Below are 13,860 nucleotides of genomic sequence, written 5' to 3'. Positions count from 1 at the left end.
ACCCCCCAAAAGCTCTTCCCTTGGTTGGGCTTTTCTCTCATTCACAGAGCAATCCCAACTAATCAGGGATCAATAAACACCTCCCATCAGAAATCTCTTTTGCATCAGGCTAACAAGGAAAATTTTGGATTACATTGACAACCTGCTTTGCTAGAGCTGCTTCAGAAAATGTGTGTGTCTGGGAAGGGGAGAGCCAGGGAGGGCTCTTACCTCCCAAAAGCTGTCAGTTATTTCTTCAGCAGATGCCGCAGTTTCATCATAGGAACCAGACATGGTTTGTGGCCCTTGTTATTAACTGCCAAATGTTCAGCCCCTCTGTCAGCAGCACCAGACCTCATGCACTGCAAGAAAGGAATATGCAAAGATAAGGAGTCAGGTAATCTGGCCTATGACATGCAGGTGGATGACTTTCCAGCCATGAAGCCACCACTCTTCCACTTTGATCCTGTTCAGATCTCAAAGTAGTCAAACCTGAATTTCCCCATCCCAATACCTTTACTGATGGTTTCCAAATTTATCCTCCTGCCTTTGATCAAACATGGTGGGTGTGGGTATAAAGTACAATTAAGTCACATATATGCCATTAAAGGTTAAATTGAATTGACTATTAAGTCACAGCTGACTTATGGCAACCCAGTAGGGTTTTCAGACAAGAGACTTACACAGGTGGTTTGCCATTGGCTTCCTCTGCATGGTGACTCTGGAATTCCTTCGTGGTCTTCCACCCAAATACTTACCAGGGCCAACCCTGCTTAGCTTCTAAAATCTGATGAGATTGGGCTAGCCTTGGCCATTTAGGTCAGGGCCCCAAACTTCATAGTAATCAGCATTTCCATGATTATCCACAACTGGACATTGAACTCTGTTAGCAGACAAGCAATTTGTCTATGGTAATATGTATATATTGCCCATTATTACAAGGTAAGAGAAGGGTGTTTTGCTCCAAATAGAAACATGCTTCATTTTAATCTAATGTGGAAAGCTGACATATGTTAAGAAAACTTTCACTTCCCTCACCTGAGAACTGTCTCCATATTCATCAGTTTGTCACACAGTGGGAAGGGCACACAGATTTCTCAAATTCTGTCTTCATTCATAATGTATGAGTAGTTGTCCAGTTTTGCCTTTTCACCCCCAAGAAACATTTATATTAGGATGTAACAAGACAGTCACATGAGTTGCCTTATCTCTTTCTGGAACAGGCATTTGACTTGACAAGGTCTTTCTGTTTATCAGCTACTCTGGACTGAAGAGAAGATAAATAACAGAATGTCTATCTTAAAGTAATACCTGAACCTTAACAGGAAAACTAAGAGTTGTTTCTGATTTTCTGAATACAACTACTGAAGAACAAAATTTGTTAAAGAAACATGAGGACCATTACTCATGGAAAGCTAGTACCTGTCATGAGAAAGTGCCTGTTATGAGCCAGCCCCTGGGTACTTACCAGGATACAGCGGACTCTGAGGAAGAATCTGACAACATGGTGCAGCCAGAGTTGGTTGCTCCTGAGGAAGACCAGACAGCAGAGCCAACTTCCAGCCCTTCCCTGCCTGATGACAAGCAGGTAGAGGAGCCTGCAGATCCTCCTAGGAGGCAGAAGCAGCTGCTGCAGCAGCAAAGGAGAAGTGCTCATATTGCAGCAAGATATAGGAAGATAGAAGTGTCTGCATCTGATGAAGATTAACTCCTTGCAGAATCTCAACCCCTGGGACAAAGCTCTCTATAAAAGCCTTGCTGTGAGCTTGCTTCTGCCTGGGTGCAACAAGTGTGCTTCCTGTTGCCTCCATGTGCCTAGTCTACTGCTGATTCCCAGCCTGTTAACCTGATCTCCTGTGCTGTGATCTGTTGAACTGCCCTGTGACTACGTCTTCGCCTGCTGCCTGCCTTGACCCATTGGACCGTCATCTGACTATGCTCTTGTCTTCCACCTGTTCTGTCCGACAAGAATGGACCTGACCACACCCAGCCTGCCTGCCGCACAGTGCCTTTCTTTTGTTTACATGCAGGTTGTTCATGCCTACTCAGAATAAACCAGATCTCCTCTGCATTTGTGGTGGCGGCGGTGGTGGCGGCAGCGGCGACGACGACCAAGAACACAGAAGGTTTGCCTGATACCCTACTAACAACTTCTCTCCTGCACTGCAAGTACTAACAGTACTAAGAACTAAGATGGGTCCCGGAGCAGTTCGTTAGTTAGGAAGCTCCGTGAATGACCAGCTATGTGTGCAATTTACACCAAGTAGCCAATGGAAGGAGCGGTACCTGGTGACCCATGGACCATGGCAAAGCGGCCCTTGCTGTACCAATCAATGAGGGTCAGGGACCCGCATGGGGCAATGAGTGAGAGGGAACACCCCACCAGCAGCTGCAGGGACAGCGGCGGCGATGGTGCTGGTGCTGGCAGCAATGGCTGAGAGTGTCTGGGGAAAACTGCACTGGGCAGAGAGCTGGAGGCCAGTGGCAGGGGCCTCTATGCAGCACCAACTGGTGCCCAGGAGCACCGAGGCAAACATCAAAGGCAGAACAGAACAGAGCCATATTAGGCAGTGGAGGCCGGTGGCAGAGGCCTCTGCAGAACAGCAAGAGTCAGCGCTGCAAGTGAGAGAGGTGGTGCCGACAGAGCTGGATGTGCCTGGAAGGGGGTTGACTTCTGCTGAGCTTTGTCGAGCCCTCCTGGACTATGCCATGCCCTTTCAGTTCAGGCTGCGGAGGCCAGCGGCAGGGGCCTCTGAAGATGTTTGTGAACTTATCCTGTGAGCGGTAGCTCTGGTGCTGGCTGGCGGTTTTGGGGCAGAAGGACCAGAAGAAACATCGCTGGACTTTATCTTACAGCCCCATTTATGGCTTATTCCCATAGGGAGGGGATTCTATGGCATCAAAAGGTTGAGGATAGTGGTCTGTAGTTTTTTAGTTCCTGTAGTTAATCTCCTTTGCAGTTTATTCTCCTTTGTAGTTGTGGTTTGCAGCTTTTATAGTCGAACGCTGTAATCTATCACTTTTGAAAAAGTTGTACTTTTTTCTAGCTTTGATAGTAGTCAGTTTGTAGGCTTAGAGTAGGTGTTTGATTTTTGTAGCCTTTAGTAGTTAGCTGCTGCTAGATGATCTATTGTGGATCCCATAGGACATAGTGTTATTTTTTGCTTGAGCTAGTAAATGAGTTAGTGGGAATAGGTGGGGAGGGGTGGTTGTTTATCATGTTATATTGTTATGTTATTATGTTTAAGATGTTATGATCTGTTATTTCTGATATTTGATATTTATGTTTATTGATGCTGTTTGATATTTGCTGTTGACATTTTATTTGTTTTTGATGTTATTTACTTGTTGTTCGCCGCCCTGAACCTCAGGGGGGAGGGCAGGGTATAAATTAAATCTCACGTCTTCGTTAAAACTGCACATTGGGATTTTTTTAAATGTGCAAATGTCAATTCCTTATTAGAAAGCTCATTTTAGTGCATTTTTATTCTGTTCTTTCTCCAAGGGGAAGAGTAGGTGATTTTCCTTTCCTGATCCTCCTAACAACCCTGTTAGGTAAAAAGAGTGTAACTGGTTAAAGCTAGTCAGTAACCTTCATAGCACAGTTTGCATGGGAACCCAGGTCCTGTAAATCCTACTCCAGCAGGCTAACAACTACACCACTCTGACTTTCAGAGACACTAACATTTTAGGCTACTAGCATTCCCACAATGTCCCTCATCATTCCAGACACATTTTCCTGAGTCTTGAATAGCTGTGCTATCAGATCACAGACTGACAAAACCAGACCCATAGGATGGGAGTGGAGGGAACTGCCTCTCTTTATCTGGGTTATAAAGATTTCAGAGTTTTAGACAAGAAGAACATTTTACAGAATTATTCTGGTGGGTTTTCCGGGCTGTGTGGCTGTGGTCTGGTGGATCTTGTTCCTAACGTTTCGCCTGCATCTGTGGCTGGCAGGCGAAACGTTAGGAACAAGATCCACCAGACCACAGCCACACAGCCCGGAAAACCCACCAGAACCAATTTAATCGGGCCATGAAAGCCTTCGATAATACATTTTACAGAATGCATTCCAGTGAGCCAAGCCTCCAGGGCTTTTGCCCCCACACAACATGTTTAGGTAAAGAAGAAGTTTATTTCCCCTCTACCCAAAGTAGCAGTTATTCCTCCACAATGCAATTTATAATAATCCTGAGAATGTGATCAAGGTAACAAAATAGCCTTTAATTATTTTGAAACTATATGTGGCTGTAACCTTGACTCTCTAAGGAGGGTAGCAGGTACTAAGACATTGTTATTTCAGGCTAGGTAGATGATTTTGTAAAAGAAGCTATTTGAAGTAGTTTTCATATGAGCCAATCACATCCAGGTCAGGGTCACATGTTTCTAGCTGCTGCTGTCATGTAAACCCACCTCCACCCGCACCAGTAAATCATGGATGCCAGATCTACAGATTCTGGCTGGGGGAAGGAATGAAGCAAGCGGGCACACAAATAAGTAACAATTCCAAAGCCAAGCTGCTTAGCCCTTCAGCATCATCTGAAGGAGTAGACACTTCCTTTCAGAAAAAGAAGCATAGGCAAGGATAACAAGAGGGAGTAGGGAAGGGAGAAGAAGTTCACTGTTGAAACTCCTAAGCCAGACAGATGCCAAGAGAGGACAAGGCCTGTGTTGTTGTAACAGAATTTGAACATATGCATTCTTTTCTCACTTCTTCCACATTAAGATGTGGCAGCCTCTAGCTGTCAAATTTCTTCTTCTGTACAACTTCTAATGGTGCAGGAACCCCACTGCAGCTGTTGATGTGAAGTCTGGATTAACATGACTTTTATAGATATGGTGGACACTGGGTTGACTTTTTGAGGTGCATGCTGTTCACAGATGGGTCTAAGGATTATTCTAACATGCTCCTGATCCCACCCATGATGAAGTCCAGACCTGGAAAAATTATGTAATGCCAGGGAAGCCACCTGAAACTTCTGAAGGCTGCATCCTATATCTTATCTGGTCCATCTATAAACCGGACACAAGAGTCCCTTTTTAAAAGCAGAAGAAGCTTCTTTGATGCGATAATACTGTTATTGCTATAAAAATTATTTTATTTATTTATTACTTAGATTTTTATACCGCCCTAACCCCGAAGGGCTCCGGGCGATGTACAACAAAACAGTACTATAACAAACAGGGGAGCAAACTATACAAATATACAAGAATACATTACATAGGCTCCATCCAAAATAGACATTAAAACTTACTATATTTTCAACGTTTTTTTATTATGTAATCACAACTAGATATTGTATTTTTTCGGTATATTTTTTCTTTTTTTGTTTACTGTACACTGTGATTAAATTCAATAAAGGTGTAAATTTAAAAAAAACTTACTAAAATTCCATTTAAAACAGTGATTAATACAGTAAAAGGCGTCCAGTGAACCCATATTTAAAACCCTCCCCAGAAAAGGGGAACAGCTAACACCCTCCATAGGAGGGCTGCAGAGAGCAAAGAGGAGAGAGAGGGCACCATACTCAGCGGCTGGTCACTCCAAAGGCCCGGTGGAACAACTCAGTTGCAGGCCCTGCAGAACTCACCAAGGTCCCGCAGGGCCCAGACAGCTGGAGGAAGAGTGTTCCACCAGGCCGGGGCCAGAGCTGTAAAGGCCCTGGCCTGCGTGGAGGCCAGCCGCATCATTGAGGAGATGGGGACTACCAGCAAATTGGCCTCTGCTGAGTAAGGACATATGGGGTAATGCGGTCCCGAAGGTACGAGGGTCCCAGGCCGCGTAAGGCCTTAAAGGTCAGAACCCACACCTTGAAGATGATTCGGAATTCAACAGGAAGCCAATGCAGCTGGCTCAAGTCAGATATCAAGATAGAATTGCAAGATAGAATTGTACAACGTGATCCTACGAGGTGAACAAATGAGGCCCATGTTGGATAAAAGCAGTGCTTGGAAGCTAAATCCCAAACCACGCAGCTTCCAGAGCACTGGCAATCAGCCATGGCACTGATTGCTGGCTGCAGGCTTGGAACTCTTCTAAGGTACTCTGCGGCTTGGAGGTGAGAAGGAGATCACTTTCCAAGCTAATGTCCTGCAATGAAAAACTGACACAGCATCTTCCAGCCAAGCAGAGATCTTAGAAAGTGCTAGCTCTCAGCTAGAATGGAATATCATCCGATAACGCACCAGACTTCTTTTCCTGGAGCTTTGGAACAGGAGATCTGTGAGTATGCACATCTGCAGGCATGTTTGGTACAACATTTGACTGACACATGGCTCCAGTATTGTGGATTTATGCTGAAATGGGTTACTGGCTTTTCTGAGCTAGTTGCGGAAGCTGACTTACAGAGCTCACTGCAGTTGAACTAATAGTGCCTTGAAGGGATTTAGTGATATAACTCAGGCATCCACCAATCCAAGCTTGTCTTATAAATAAATGCCAGACTTTATTCCTCACAAGAAGACACAGAGACAAAGCTGTGCCAATTGCATGCATGTGCACAGAAACTCACTAGGCAATACATGTGCCCATGCACAGACACTGCAAACCACACTCAATGTACAAACACACAGTAACACCAAATGTATGTACATTGCGGGCACCCTATAAAGCAACATGCACAGCTATACAAATCCAGCAACGCAAACTCGGTATCTCACAGAGCTATGCACAACGTGGGTGCGCACAAATCTGCACCCACACATGTCTATATGGGCAGGGATTGAGCCCAGTGAGAACGCACAGGTTCACATCATTTCTACAGTTTTATTAATACCAAGTGAAAACAGAATTCTGATGTTACGTGAGTGATCAGGCATGAAAGGTACTGGCAGTGCTGTAGAAATCATCTGACCATAGTTTTGAAATGAAAACATGAAAACTACAGTACACACACACATTGTAGTTTCCATGTTTGCATTTAAAAACTATGGTAAAGTGTGTGTGTGTATATGTAGTATGCCCAGCAAAGCATAGTATACACACACACACAAAAAAAACACCCACACAGCCATTATACTATGCTTTGCTGGGCATACTACACACATTGCTGGGCATACTGTACACTGCACATACACCAACACCTGACAGAGCTGCGAATCTTTTGACCCAATCCTCTCCTCTTTCTTGCGACAGCAAAGGTTATCCAGCCCTCTGCAATTTCCTGACTGCCACTGCCCAAGAACGTTATTGGACACAGGTGCCTGTGACACCGTCTGCGGTACATGAACAGGTTCGTCTTGGCTTCTCAGCTGCTCCTCAACAGTAGCGGCCACTGAAACTAGACAAGGAACAAAGCTAGGCTGGATCTCTAGATGTCTAATTTTATTTGAAATTTGTTTCCCTCCTTGAGTTTCTACTAACCTGGAGGGTGGGGGTGGGTAACCAAACAACCTGAGGTTGCCTATGTTTATACTACAATCCTGGATTGCATTACCAGTCCCTTCTTGGCAGCATCTACACTGGCATCTGTGGGTCATCCGTGAGAGGAACACCATCTTGAAGATAGTTTCAGATGGTTGCTGTGTTGGTTTACAGTAAAACAGTTAGGCTCATTCCACACACGCAGAATAATGCACTTTCAAGCTGCTTTCAGGGCTCTTTGAAGGTGTGCGGAATGGCAAAAACAGTTGTGAAAGCAGCTTGAAAGTGCATTATTTTGCGTGTGCGGAATGAGCCTCAGATTCAGTTCTAGTAGCATCTTAGAGACCAACAAGATTTTGGGGGTATACGCTTCAAAGGGGTAGGAGCTTGACCATACAGCAAGCTAGTCTCACCTTGGGCAATAGCAGTTTGGGTCAAGTTACTTGAATGGTATGCAGTACAGTTTAGGTTACAATAGGTTATAGGTTGCTAATGATGCATGGAACCAGTTGAGCCAAACGGATACCATGGGATAACCTGCTGCAAGACAGATCCAAATGAAACAACAGAACACCACTGTTGGTCACATACTGATCTAAGTTCAAACTGTTTCAAACATCATTAACGGCCTACACCTATGCTGGACAATTATACTCTTCTCTCACATGCATTGTGAGGCAACCTTTTCTAGCCCACAGACAGCCTCTGAACCTTAAACAACATCTTATCCACAGCAATGCCCATCCAAACATGGATACAGATTTTGGGACCAGGGACTGCAACAAACCAGCTCTGCCCCGATATCCACTCTGGCAATGCAATAACCAGGCCTAACAACACCAGTCATAACCTCAGGTTTATTCACTCATTGATCTTCCAATGTTATATAAACCACCAAGAGTCAGCAATGCCCTTCCACTCTGTACAGCAGACAAACCTACACAAAAGGATAAATGGATATAAATCTGAGACAGATTCTGCAAGGGCCAAAAACAGTGGTGTGAAAATGGTGTAAAATGGTTTAAAACGACATAAAAGGGTTTACACCATTCTCACACCACTGTTTTTGGCCCATGCGGAATCTGCCTGACATTAAAGCCTCGACACTCAAAAACCAGTGGGAGAACACTGTAATGTTCTAGGTCATTCCATTGCTAACCTAAGAGTGGCAGCCCTCAAACCAAGAAAATTCAAGAGAAACTGCCATTTGAAATTGCTGAATTTGACCTAATTCACAGGTTCAAAACAATGGACTCTCCAGGTTTGAATAAGGACATAGGATTATCATCTCACTGAAGATGCTAATTCCAACCCCCACCCCTGCCCCATTTCCCCTCTGCTCTAATCAAGATGCTTAACAAGCGTTCTTTACGACACTACTCCACCCTCCTGACTAGGATAAAAGGACTTCGCTCTCCATTTCTTGTGTCTGACAAAAGAGCTTTGACTTTCAGTTCCTTTTGCAGAAGAGCTGCCATCACCCATCCAGCCTTTGATCCTCCTCCTACCCCAACAGATGATCCTTTAAACTGCTGGCAGAACTATTTGCTTCACAGTTTAAATGTTTGTTTGGCAAATATTAATGAAGTCTGGAAGGGTCTATGATAGCTCAGAGGCACATTTCTGTTTCTTTCCTGGAATTCTTCACTTCACACATGATTTTGGGAATTGAATTTGGAATCCCAATGTCCTGTATACCTGAGTTTAATGTGATGTTTCCAAGGCCAGAGGGAGGGGGCTGGTAGAAAGACTGGCTATGTAGTACTGCTTAATAAACAATAACAGAGCAATGTATTGTCGAAGGCTTTCACGGCTTAGGATGTTCACCCACTGAGTGGGTTTTTTCACTGAGGTTGTGGTCTGATGGATCTTGTTCCTAACGATTCGCCTGCATCTGTGGCCGGCATCTACCCTCTGAAGATGACAACTACAGATGCAGGCGAAACGTTAGGAACGTAGATCCACCAGACCACGGCCACACAGCCCAGAAAACCCACCACAACCAGTAACAGAGCATTTTACAAAGTAAAATCCAGGGTCACAGAATTTATTGTGCTCCCTCCCTGACTCTCCTTGAGAATCCTGCAAAATTCAGTTCTCATTGCAGGCAAAATTAAGAAATTCTCAAGGGACAAATTTGAAAACACAAAGGAATCATCAGTAGCTATTAGGATAAAACAATTGGCAAGAAGGAGATATGAAGTACTCTCAAAAATATGGCACAGCCACAGGAGTATTCTCTGGATTTGTATATGAAAGATCAAGTGATTGTGATTTGATAAACAGATTATAAGGTGCCTGTACTTTTATAAAAGATAAAAGCATTTTATCAGAGACAGCTCTTCTTGCCTCTGCTTTTCTCTGAAATGATAAGCTCCCCCTGCTGAGTGCCCGTCACCTATACAAGGAATAAAGGCAAAGAAGCCCTGTCCTCCTTTGGGTTAATCATGCTACTTATCTATACTTTTCCTCAACTCTCTCCTAATCAACATCTCCAGTCCTGTTTGTGTTAAAATGTCCCTTCTAAACAAAGGTGCAGTACAGACCAGCCCTCTGCAGATTTTGTTCCTGAATGTACCCACACTGTATTTGCAATAGACAGTTGAAGAATGGGTATGGGACATAGTAGAGAAGAGGAAGATTTGACATGGATTTGTTCTAAAGATGCTTCAAAGCAAAAAGGCTTTGGAGTATCAGTTGCAGTGACTCAGCACACAATACCTGTGAGTCATACAAAGATGGTGCCATTCCTGCCAATAATTACTTCTGGCCCAAAGAGTAGACTGCAAGACAGTAACTTCACTGCAGGTAACGTGGTCCAAAATCTCCATACTAGTTCGTATATTCTGATGTGCAGTCTGTTTGCTCTCTCACTAGAGACTTAGCAAAACAAACCCCTCAGCATTCAGATAGGCAATCAGGAGACATGACAAGACCTTCTCTGGTGATCCTCCTGTGCTGCAGCATAGCCACAAATTCCAGGGACCTTCTTTCCTAGAAATGCCCTTTCTCTGACTGATTCCATGTGGGCCAAAAACAGCAGTGTGAAAACAGTGTGAAAACAGTATAAACCCTTTGACATCGTTTTAAATCCTTTTACACCATTTTCACACCGTTTTCACACTGCTGTTTTCGGCCCATGCGGAATCAGCCCCTACTTATTGAAAGGTACTATTTGCTTGAGTCTTGGCTTGTTCAGGGGATATAAGGGGAGAATCCTGACAATTCTAGAGACCATCTATCCCACCAAAAGATAAAAATGCAGTTCTGTGCTGTTTAGAAGAAATGAAAGTAGTGGGCTTCCGCTGTAGAAAAAGTTCCTAGTATTAAAATGGCCACTGCAGATAAAACCACTCGTATCTCTGGAATCCCTTGGGCTTTCACAGCAGTTTTAATTGCATTCTGCTACATGACCCCTAAGGATCCTGCCCCACTAATTTTTTTTAATTCAGCTCCCTGATTTTTCTACAGTGGACTTCTACTGTAGGAGAAAAGTCCCAATATTAAAATGACCAGGTCAGGTAAAAACACCTGTATCTCTGGAATCTCTTGCATCATCAAAGCAATTTTAACTGCATTCTGCTTGGGGTCATCTAGGGATTTTTCTCCACCCATCTGTTTTTCAAAACACAAACCTCCCAATTTCATCATTTTTTTCCTGGTCCTCTAAGATGGCTACCACCTACTTTTAATACAAAGAAGGTCCAGGAAGTGGCTGTAGATTAATTCAACATTCAACATTGAGGTCCTTTCTTTCTGTGAGACAAGGTATAGAAACAAAGATTCCTTAGCCTTTGTCTTAGTTAATACTGCTGGCTATTGTAGAACTCAAAATCTGACACCGGCTAAAAATTGTTAGCCAGAACAATTGGATTTTTTCCAGCCATTGAAAGGTTATTATTTCCCCTTCCCATATCCTTCACCTGTCTAATCCTAAAAGCTAAATGGTAAAAAAACACAAATAATTTCAGGAACCGTAATATGCTTTGAACTCCTAAATTAAGGTAGAATTAAGATCAATGTTTAAATTTCTGTGATGTGTGTGTGTGTGTGTGTGTTTTTTAATACATTATCTATTTACTTAAAATTGATGTGATAGTTTTGCTGTTAAAAATTCCCAAACAACCACCACTCAACCATTCCAGAACAGGCAGCCCAATTCAAAGCCCCGGGGCAGACAGGAATGGTACCATTGTGGCACCGCTCTGCCACCTCCAGAGAGCTTTTTGGTGGGGTGGGGAAGCTAAAAAACAAAAAAAATCTCCCTGCCACCAAAAAGCCTTTCACTGGGCTTTATGGGCTTACCCCACCCAAAAGCTTGGCATAAGTCTGAGCTCTGGGCTCCAGTATCCCAGGAAGCAAAGCTGGGATGGAAGCTGACATCGGCTCCACACCCCCAGCCACACCTCTGGAACACCCCTGCTATTCTATCAGGGGTGCAGAAGTACTGGTCATTGTGATTTGCCCCTCTGCTGGGGTAAGAGCCCTGGGAAGGGCAAATTCATTGGCATAGGGCTGACCCCCTCCACAATTTCCTTTGTCCCCCCGCCCGTCACATTGGGCTGTAAATGGCATAGATATTGATGATTTATTGCCTAGCTTTCTCATAACATCTGTGTCATTCTTACTGAGTTTCAGCATTTAGTTGGTAAGCAAACAACTCATGAAAGTGAGAATGAACAATCAATGTTCTCAATAGATTTCATAATTTGTATACGTTAATCAATGCATGATAGCATTGCAGTAGGGCCAGTCAAGCTCTGACTGCATTCTTAAGCACAAGATGTCCAGCAATATTTCCTTGGGGGGAGTTATTTTGTTGCACACATTGCAAAAAAACAAGTATGTGATTTGGCTGCATTTTAGCACAAAACTTTATCCAGCAGCCAGACAAGGGAGGCTGCTTCTGGACTTCCAGAGGAGTCCACTAATCAATAAACCATTGCTGAGACAGCAAACGGCTTGCCCAGGATAGGTAGCATTTCAGTCTGTGAAAATGTGGCTTTTGTCATTGTCAGCAGAGAGGCAGAAACCAAGGAGAAGGGTAGCTGAAGGACAGAAAGGCCTCTAGCTTCTTTTTGCTTCTTAAACTGGTGTGTTCCCCCACTCTAATATGAATCTCATCTATCATGCCCTGTAGTAACCTTAAGTTTGCCCTGCAAATAGGGTTGCCAGGTCCCTCTGGTCCACTGGAGGGGGTTGGGGCAGTACCAGATAGGGTTGGGAAACTCCCAGGGATGTGGGGGTAGACCGTGGGGAGGACAGGGACTTCTGTGCAGCACAATGACATGCAGCCCACCCTCCAAAATCAGCTTTCTCCAGGGGAACAGATCTCTACAGCCTGGAGATTAGCCGCAATTCTATGCCACCTTTCTACCCAACTCAAGGTCCCCAGAATGACAGGCATTAAAACCTTTCAACATTAAAGGGCGTTTAAAATACAAATATATGTATAAAATATTTACAACAATTGCATATCAACACATAATCATGGAAGATATGGTTGTCTGGCCCAGTTTGGCCACAAACGTGAGATTGCATAGGGTGGGGATAGGGGGAGGGGTCAGAGACAAAGTGATGCTGTCAGTGATAGCAATTTTAGAATATTTTCTTCTCTCCAACACCCTTTGCTGTCATACGGTACAGGTGATCTGCCATGCAAATATGTGAGAAGAGTACTCATGATCTGTAAGTACCCTGGCCCCTACCTGGTGGAATAAACTCCCCAATGAGATCAGGGTCCTGTGGGGCCTGAATGAGTTCCGCAGGGCCTGTAAGACGGAGCTTTTCTACCAGGCATTTCCATCTTGCTCGCTGGCCTGACCGCTGTCATCACTAGCCTCCCATGGGTGTAATTGTGGGGTTTTAGTGCTGTCTGTTAGTTGCTAGTTGTTTTAATGTTTTAATACTGAGTGTTGCTTTATAGCTGTTTTAATCCATATTTATTGATGTTCGCCGCCCTGAGCCCAGTTGGGAAGGACGGGGTATAAATATGAATATAAATAAACAAATAAAAATAATTATATTAACACATGAATGTCCAGTTTCTTAGCTCTACTAGTAGACAGTTTCTATGGGAACTGTGTTTAACTGGAGCAAAACAGGAGATAGTGTGCTAGTAGACAAGAATGTTGTAAAGATCATACATGCTCAATGATCATGAACATATGGGGAAGAAGAAATTAGCTGATTATCTTAAAATCCAGCATTTGTCTGGAAATTTTCTCTTTCAAAAACCTCCCATCTAAACATACATTTTCCTAAAGCAAGCAGCAGGAAGGGTGTCCCTTGACTTCCAGATTCCCCTGGAAAAAGTTATCTTAAATTCTCTTGCCTCTTAAGCCAAGGAGATTTGCCTTGAGGAGTATAAACCAAAATATGTCAATCATAGCAGCTTTGCCTCCTGTGAAATTTGGGGTTATACCCTGCTGATTTAACAATATTTCTAGGAATAAAATTCTAATCTGGAGAACTGGGTTTGATTCCCCACTCTCCACCTGAGTGGCGGAGGATTA

At 43.8% G+C, this 13,860-nt stretch overlaps 1 protein-coding gene across 4 annotated transcripts in view; it reads right to left on the bottom strand.

Annotated features, from left to right (window-relative positions):
* The window catches only part of PACSIN1 (protein kinase C and casein kinase substrate in neurons 1), a 78,034-nt gene that overhangs the window by 19,749 nt on the left and 44,425 nt on the right, over positions 1 to 13,860 (bottom strand). For all 4 annotated transcript variants that reach the window (XM_048499003.1, XM_048499004.1, XM_048499001.1 and 1 more), the window contains one exon: positions 211 to 341. In XM_048499003.1, the coding sequence (XP_048354960.1) occupies positions 211 to 273 (63 nt within the window). In that variant the 5' untranslated portion in view covers positions 274 to 341. The remainder of the gene's footprint in view (positions 1 to 210; positions 342 to 13,860) is intronic.

The sequence above is a fragment of the Sphaerodactylus townsendi genome, linkage group LG05, assembly GCF_021028975.2.
Source record: "Sphaerodactylus townsendi isolate TG3544 linkage group LG05, MPM_Stown_v2.3, whole genome shotgun sequence".
Classification (NCBI taxonomy): domain Eukaryota; kingdom Metazoa; phylum Chordata; class Lepidosauria; order Squamata; family Sphaerodactylidae; genus Sphaerodactylus; species Sphaerodactylus townsendi.
The sequence above is the reverse complement of the archived record's forward strand: the minus strand, read 5'-3'. Positions and strand labels throughout refer to the sequence as shown.